Source organism: Tamandua tetradactyla, chromosome 20 (genome assembly GCF_023851605.1).
Source record: "Tamandua tetradactyla isolate mTamTet1 chromosome 20, mTamTet1.pri, whole genome shotgun sequence".
Classification (NCBI taxonomy): domain Eukaryota; kingdom Metazoa; phylum Chordata; class Mammalia; order Pilosa; family Myrmecophagidae; genus Tamandua; species Tamandua tetradactyla.
This window is the reverse complement of record NC_135346.1, coordinates 54,237,845-54,246,541: the sequence shown is the minus strand read 5'-3', so window position 1 is coordinate 54,246,541 and position 8,697 is coordinate 54,237,845. Positions and strand designations below refer to the sequence as shown.

Sequence of the window (8,697 nt, the reverse complement as noted above, 5' to 3'; positions counted from 1 at the left end):
TGCAACAAGTGTAGTAGGGTTGGGGGTACAAAGAGGAGAAAAGCCTAGTCCCATTCCTCAAGCTCACAATCTCCTAGATGGAGTAAGACAAGCATCTTAGTGACTTTCACACACCCAGAATGTTCGTGCAAAGTCCTTCAGGACTGAGGGGTACCAGAGCTTGGAGAAACCGGGGGGTGGGGTGAGGGGGGGCACCCCAGTAGGGGATGGGGAACGGCATGAGCTAAGGTGTTGGGGTGGAAAAGGACGAGACACATTTGGGGAACACAAGCTCCCCATCCCTAATCCCTGGCCTGAGTGTGCCTGGAGCCCAGTAAGGAAATCAAGGAGAGCAGCGGGAAAGGCTGGTCCAGGTGGATGGCCAAGGGTTGGCTTTAGAAGCCTGACTGAGGATTTGGTGGGAAATGGGGAACCATGAGTAGGCACTGAGCAAGGGAGGAACCAGCGCCACACAGCACAGGAGAGATAGTAAAAGGGCTGTGGGTTCTGAAAGAATGAACGTGATCGATATGACCTGGCTCTCTCTCCTGAGATCAGCTCCTCTGGGTCTGATGCACATCAGGCCCCATTCTCACAGGTTGTCTGCCTTAGTCCCACCTTACAGATTCCCACCTTAGTCCTACCTTACAAATAAGGCTCAGAAACGTTAAGTGTCTTGCCCAAGGTCACACAGCAGACAGAGGGCTGGGCCCATTATCATCAGATTGCCCTGGGGGTTCCAGCCCAGGCAAGCCTTGCAGTTTTGATCAATCTGGTTTGGGAGGCTGGTCTGATTATTTTTTTGTGGGGACTCCCACCTTTCTCCTACTGTGACCCCGGGACAGGTCAGAAGTCTGCTTGGAGAACAGGGTGAGGGCAGGATTATAGAGTAGTGGCAATCCTAATATATCCTTTAACATACATTCTCCTGCAGAGTTTCCCACAGCCCCTAGAGGTAAATGTTATTATTATTTTTTTAAAAATTAAAATTTTTTTTTAAATACCAAAAAATGCCAAACGCAAACATTCTTAACTTTTGATCATTCCGTTCTACATATATAATCAGTAATTCACAATATCATCACATACTTGCATATTCATCATCATGATCATTTCTTCGAACATTTGCATCAATTCAGAAAAAGAAATAAAAAGAAAACAGAAAAAAATTCATGCATACCATACCCCTTACCCCTCACTTTCATTGATCGCTAGCATTTCAATCTAAATTTATTTTAATATTTCTTCCTCCTATTATTTATTTTTATTCCATATGTTTTAACTCATCTGTTGATAAGGTAGATAAAAGGAGCATCAGACACAAGGTTTTCACAATCACACAGTCACATTGTGAAAGCTATATCATTATACAATCATCTTCAAGAAACATGGCTACTGGAACACAGCTCTACATTTTCAGGTAGTTCCCTCCAACCTCTCCATTACATCTTGACTAACAAGGTGATATCTATTTAATGCATAAAAATAACTTCCAGGATAATCTTTCGACTCTGCTTGGAATCTCTCAGCCATTGACACTTTATTTTGTCTCATTTCATTCTTCTCCCTTTTGGCTGAGAAGGTTTTCTCAATTCCTTGATGCTGAGTCTCAGCTCATTCTAAGGTTTTTCTCAATCCCTTGATGCTGAGTCTCAGCTCATTCTAGGATTTCTGTCCCACATTGCCAGGAAGCTTCACACCCCTGGGAGTCATGTCCCACGTAGACAGGGGGAGGGTGGTGAGTTTGCTTGTTGTGTTGGCTGAAAAATGTTATCTTTATTTTAGGGAAGAGGATGGGGTAGCTTAGGGAGGTGGAAATGACTTACCCAGGGCCACACGTTAAAGATGAGAAGTCCAGGCCAGGCTCTCTCAGCCTAAAGCCTTGGACCTGGCCTCCAGGTCTATTTCTAAGTGTGTCTAGATCGGGACAGTCCAGGTCAGAAAAGCCCAATTCTTTTTTTTAATTTATTTATTAAAAAAAATTTAACAAAAAAAAAAACATTAACATATGATCATTCCATTCTACATATATAATCACTAATTCACAATATCATCACATAGTTGCATGTTTATTATTTCTTAGAGCATTTGTATCAATTCAGAAAAAGAAATAAAAAGACAATAGAAAAAGAAATAAAACGAAAACAGAAAAAAAAAGATTATACATACCATACTCCTTACCCCTCACTTTCATTGATCACTAGCATTTCAAACTAAATTTATTTTAACATTTGTTCCCCCTATTATTTATTTTTATTCCATATGTTTTAACTCGTCTGTTGACAAGGTAGATAAAAGGAGCATCAGACACAAGGTTTTCACAATCACACAGTCACATTGTGAAAGCTATATCATTATTCAATCATCATCAAGAAACATGGCTACTGGACCACAGCTCTACATTTTCAGGCAGTTCCCTCCAGCCTCTCCATTACATCTTGAATAACACGGTGATATCTACTTAATGCGTAAGAACAACCTCCAGGATAACCTCTTGAGTCTGTTTGGAATCTCTCACCCATTTTTATTTTGTCTCATTTCTCTCTTACCCCTTTTGGCCGAGAAGGTTTTCTCAATCCCTTGATGTTGAGTCTCAGCTCATTCTAGGATTTCTGTCCCACGTTGCCAGGAAGGTCCACACCCCTGGGAGTCATGTCCCATGTAGACGGGGAGGGTGGTGAGTTTGCTTGCTGTGTTGGCTGGAGAGAGAGAGGCCACATCTGAGCAACAAAAGAGGCTCTCTTGGGGGTGATTCCTAGGCCTAAATTTTAAGTAGGCTTGACCTATCCTTTGTGGGGTTAAGTTTCATATGAACAAACCCAAGACTGGGGGCTCAGCCTACAGCTTTGGTTGTCCACACTGCTTATGAGAATATCAAGAATTCAATGTGGGGAAGTTGAATTTCTCCCCGTTCTCACCATTCCCTGAAGGGGACTTTGCAAATACTTTTCCACTCACTGATCAAATCACTCTGGGATTCATCAGGGCATCACTCTGGACAAACCAACAAAATCTCATGTCCTACCTAAGATTCCAAGTACTTATGGTGTTCAATCAAGCTATCTACATAAGTTATATTAGGAAATGCACTAGTCAAAATACAAATTTTGTACCAAACAAACATTTTTTGCTTTAGTCTCACACATAAGGTGAAATTTTAAAATATTAATTACCATCTATAGAAAAGCCCAATTCTTTCCCCCAAGCTAGATCCATTGACTCATCCTCCTTCATGCCCCTTTGCCTGCCAGGCACACAATTTCTTCTCCTTCCTTCTGCAACTGTAATAGTCTGGTCCGTGCTAAACCTCGCTGGCTCCATCCCCAGCTAAAAGCAGCATCTCCACTGCCTGGATTTGCTACCTGAGGGCAGATGAATTGCACAAACCCCCTCACCCTAGCCATTATGTTAGCTGGTCTCAAGGGGTGACATTTCCTGAGCTGGGGATGAGACACACCTATTAGTGTCTCTTGTTAGCTGCTGCCTTGTGGTGACTTTCTCCGCAGGTTCTGGTACCAGACACTGAGATGAAATGCACAGTGGCACCATCATGTAAGAACTGCTGTGCTGGGAAGGGGGAAAACCAAGAGATTTGGTGAATCGTAATGAGAAGGGGAGGGGTACGGCCTGGGTTCTCTCACTTGGGCCTTCAACCATCTCTGAAGCAGCCCGTAGAATACCCACTGCACAGATGGGAGCTGGGGGATCAGGGGAGAAACTCACAGAGGCTCATCCAGTAGCAAAATGACCCTGCAGGCTCAGGCCACTTCTCTGGGTTCTTTCTAGCCAAGATGAGAGGAAAAATCTCCCCAGGTCAGCAAGTACCCGACTTCGAGCCAGAATGTGCCACCGTTATACACACAAAATATTTTCTTTGTAAAATTTAGGATGGGAGAAGGTCATTAGACTGGTTAAAAAAAAAATATGGGGCAGATCAAGTTGGTTTGCAGTGAAAAGTCAGCAGCTGCTAACATTCTATGATTCAACACATAAAATATGTTGAGTCTCTCAGCTGAATAAGTAGGATAACAAAGAATGCAGTTTTTTGTCTTTCTTTCTTCCTTTTTTTTTTGAAAGACAGAGGGAGGGTGTTGCCATGTTGTGAGACCTCTTTGCTGCTAACCTCGGACCAATGTTTATCTGAAGGTAGAAACCGCCCTTAAAAAAAAAAAAAAAAAAGCGCACAGGGTCTTGAACTTGGATAGAACCTGGGCGGAGAGTCTGAGCATGCGAGTGTGCGGAAGAGCGCGAAGCGAGGCGAATGCAGAAGTGGCCTCCCGTCATCCCATCGACAGGACGACGACACAGGGTGAAATCCCCCGGAGTGCAAGAGGAAGAAACCGCACGACGTTCCCGCCTCGGCACCCGGGCGCGGTGGCGCAATGTTTATGTTTGTGTACCTGCCAGGTCTATGGCGCCCCAGCCGGCCCCGCTGCCCAGGGGGCCGCCTCGAGCGCTCAGGGCGCTGGGGGCCACACGGGAGGATCTGCCCAAGTGTTTGGCTGGGGTGGGGGGTGGGGGTGTCCCGGTCCGGGAAGTTCTCTAGAGGCGCCGCGGGTTGGGGTTTCGAGTTCGGCTTGTAAGGATGGCAGGGACCTGGGCGCGGGGCTGGGGACCTCTCCCGTTCCCGGCCGGAACCCCCGAGCCCAGAGGACAGTAAGGTGCTCCATCGGCACACATTTCGGAATAAAGAAAGGGATGGAGAAACTCGGTCTTGAGCGAGCGTGACGAGAAACGTGGGCTGTGGCGCTTTGGGGGGGGGGCGCTGTCGAGCGGCTCTAAGGGTTCGCGGGGGGCAAGCCTCGAACCCCGGAATCCCAACTGCCACCTCGCGACCCCCCGCCCCGGCTTTCAGCCCCCCTGACCCGCCTTCCTCGGCTCAAAGTATTATGGTGACCACATGACTAGGAATCATTTTGTTTGAGATGGCGGAAGATGTTTAGAGCGCATTTTGCTACATGTAAAAAAATTTTTACAAGTAAAAAACAACATCAGAGAAAGTTTGGAAAGAGGGGGACATTTTCCCGATCCCGCTCCACCCGACGTCACCCCGATCGCTTTTGGTAGGAACGACAAGCTGTTATTCTGTCTCCAACCCTCAGCCCAAAGTGCCGCTTCACACTTTCCGAGCCGTGTGATGCCGGGTGAGCCACTCGCTTCTCCTCGGGACCTCAGTTTCCCCGCCTGTTAGTGACGAGGAAATGCAAAGGCACAGGAAGCCCCTCTGCGCTTCCCGGCGGCGGCAGGCACGCGGGGAAGGGGACACCGTCGTGTGTGGAGGGGACGGGGGGGACGGGCGGGGGAGACGGAGAGCGATGGAGGGGGAAGGGCGGCGAGGGAGAGGAGGAAGCACACCCGCAGCTCTCCCCACCGCCAGCAGCCCGGCGGTCAGCCCTCGGCTGGCAGCGCGTCCTTCTCCTCCGCGCTGGGGCCAGGCGAGTGGCGCGGGCCGGGTCCCCGGGGGATGGGGGAGGGGGCGCGCCAGGCGCAGGTCGGACGGCCCGGCGCGGAGCCAGGGCCCCAACCAGCGCGCTGCGAACGGACTCGGCTCCGGGGCCGATGACGTCTTCGCCTCTGGCTCCGGCGGCGCCAGGCTGGGTAGGGCGGGCGACGTCACCGCCCGGTCACGTGACCACCATTCAAACAAACAGACTCCCGCCCCCCGCCTGCGCGCACGCCCCGCCCCGCCCCGCCCCCGGAGAGGAATTTATATACGCGCTCCCCAGGGCAGGGCTCGCTGCGAAGGACGCCGGGCTTGTGGGCGCGTCGCATCTTAGAGGGACAATCGAGAGCAAGGGTAGTAGAAAATCGAGGTGGCCCGGAGTGCGGCGCGTCGCCTCGCCTCCTCGCTCGGTTCAAAGGCAGTCTTTTGGTTCGGCTCAAACAGACCCCGGGTCGGGCTTTTCCTCGAAAGCCGCCGCCCGGCCCCGAGCCTCCGGGGACAGACAAAGAGCTCGGCGGCTGACGTGGGAGTGACCCGCAACGCTGGGGGCGCTGGGACCGGCCATGGTCATGGACGTGGGCTCCCTGGACGCCGGAGGCCTGCGGACGCTGCTGCGGGAGCGCGCGGCCCAGTGCCTGCTGCTCGACTGCCGCTCCTTCTTCGCTTTCAACGCCGGCCACATCGCCGGCTCGGTCAACGTGCGCTTCAGCACCATCGTGCGGCGCCGGGCCAAGGGCGCCATGGGCCTGGAGCACATCGTTCCCAACGCTGAGCTGCGCGGCCGGCTGCTGGCCGGCGCCTACCACGCGGTGGTGCTGCTGGACGAGCGCAGCACCACCCTGGACGGCGCCAAACGCGACGGCACCCTGGCCCTGGCCGCCGGCGCGCTCTGTCGCGAGGCGCGCGCAACCCAAGTCTTCTTCCTCAAAGGTACGCCCTCGGGGAGGCTCTGGGGCGGGCCCCACGCCCCCCTGCGGCATTACCGGGGAGCTCCGGACCTCAGCCTCTGGGGGGCTGTCCCACCTGGAGCGCATGGGCGCTGGAATCTTATCTCTGGGGACCTTTCATTGGCTTTGTTTGGCACTAGAAACAAAGACCTGCCTGGGCTCTGATGTAAACTTCCAGCGCTGGAGGGTGGGGGAGTGTATGAAGGTGCCCGGTCGCAGCGGTACTAATGGGGAAAAAAAATGTCTTTTTGTATTCCCAGGAGGATACGAAGCTTTTTCAGCTTCCTGCCCGGAGCTGTGCAGCAAACAGTCGACCCCCATGGGGCTTAGCCTCCCCCTGAGTACTAGCGTCCCCGACAGCGCGGAATCTGGGTGCAGTTCCTGCAGCACTCCACTCTACGACCAGGTTAGTAGGGGCCCCATGCCAGAAGGGGGAAGTAACAGCTGGTGGAGGCCTGGGAGACCAGTGCCAGTGAGAACAGAGAAAGTGATCTGCAGCTTTATTTATAACAGAGGGGACATAGGAAGATTATATATTCCTCCTTTCAATGATCTGAGTCTGGAAATGCTGGCTCTACAGAAATAAACCTGTTGGACCTGCCCAAGCAAATGAGTTTAGTCCACCTATTTATTGCTACTCCAACAACAGTACCCAGAAGAACTGGGTATCTGAAGCTGACTTCCCAGTAGAGAGTTTCTGTGGGTGCGGGCACTAACATCAGCTTTGGACAAACTTGATGAGTGTCGGACATTCCTCGATTTTCAGGGTGGCCCAGTGGAGATCCTGCCATTTCTGTACCTGGGCAGTGCCTATCACGCTTCCCGCAAGGACATGCTGGATGCCTTGGGCATAACCGCCTTGATCAACGTCTCCGCCAATTGCCCCAATCATTTTGAGGGGCACTACCAGTACAAGAGCATCCCTGTGGAAGATAACCACAAGGCGGACATCAGCTCCTGGTTCAACGAGGCAATTGACTTCATAGGTAAATGGAATGAAAACCTGAGGTTTCTCAGCCTTCTTCCCTTCCCAGTTCCAGCCACTGAGTCTGCCCTCCATGGCACAGACTTGAATGAGACTCTCTGCAGCCTGCATCCAGACATTAAATGCCAATCTGGTGTGGGCAACAACCTTGCAGAATGTGGATTTGATGATCCAGTTTACAGATGAGTAAACTGAGGCTCAGAAAGATGAGCTGACTTGTCCAAGATTAGTCTGTCTAGTGGAGAAGCTGGATCTAGGTTTAGATTAGATCCAGCCCGTCTTTACCTCCATGAACAGTATGGCAGAGAGGTGAAGACCCTCTCTGCTGGGGTTGGGATCATTCTCCAGGGCTTTTGAATAACCAGCCACCCTTTGTTTTCCAGATTCCATCAAGAATGCTGGAGGAAGGGTGTTTGTCCACTGCCAGGCGGGCATTTCCCGCTCAGCCACTATCTGCCTCGCTTACCTCATGAGGACTAACCGTGTCAAGCTGGACGAGGCGTTTGAGTTTGTGAAGCAGAGGAGAAGCATCATCTCCCCCAACTTCAGCTTCATGGGCCAGCTGCTACAGTTTGAGTCCCAAGTCCTGGCCCCACACTGCTCGGCAGAGGCCGGAAGCCCTGCGCTGGCTGTGCTGGACCGAGGCGCCTCCACCACCACCGTCTTCAACTTCCCCGTCTCCATCCCTGTCCACTCCACGAACAGTGCGCTGAGCTACCTTCAGAGCCCCATCACGACCTCTCCCAGCTGCTGAAAAGGCCACGGGAGGTGATCTACATAACCCACCAGGACTCCAGGCTCCTTCTTCAAAGGAGAAATGGCAATAACTCCAGGGACGGGGCGGGGGGCTCATGAGAGCCTGTCCTTATTTATTTACTTTCACCCGAGTTCCACTGGGTTCCTAAACCACCGTCACAGTGATACCTTAGCGTTTGCTGAACTCACATTTGGGACCAATATGTAGTGGGCACATCAAGTCCCTCTGACAAAAAGGGGCAAAAGGGAAAGGGGACTCGGTGCATGAGCCTGTTTCCCTTTGTTTTGAAACTTTGTGCTTGACGTACCAGTATTAACATTCCTGACGACACATGCATATGAGAAGATACCTTATTTATTTTTGTGTAGGCGGTCTGCCTTCACAACTGTCATTGTCTACTCCTAGAAGAACCAAATACCTCAATTTTTGTGTTTGAGTACTGTAATATCCTGTACATATAGCCTAAGCAGGTTTGTTTTCAGCACTGATGGAAAACACCAGTGGTTTTTTTTTTAAGTTGCCAACAGTTGTATGTTTGATTATTTATGACCTGAAATAATATATTTCTTCTTCTAAGAAGACTTTT

General features: G+C 51.0%; 1 protein-coding gene across 1 annotated transcript; it reads left to right on the top strand.

The window, feature by feature from the left end:
* The first annotated feature begins 5,707 nt into the window (after positions 1 to 5,707).
* DUSP1 (dual specificity phosphatase 1) lies at positions 5,708 to 8,393 on the top strand. The gene is made up of 4 exons (XM_077137656.1): positions 5,708 to 6,352; positions 6,630 to 6,775; positions 7,136 to 7,355; positions 7,738 to 8,393. Exons 1-4 carry the CDS (start codon positions 5,986 to 5,988, stop codon positions 8,106 to 8,108), a joined length of 1,104 nt encoding a protein of 367 aa, XP_076993771.1. The 5' UTR covers positions 5,708 to 5,985; the 3' UTR covers positions 8,109 to 8,393.
* Positions 8,394 to 8,697: the final 304 nt, after the last annotated feature.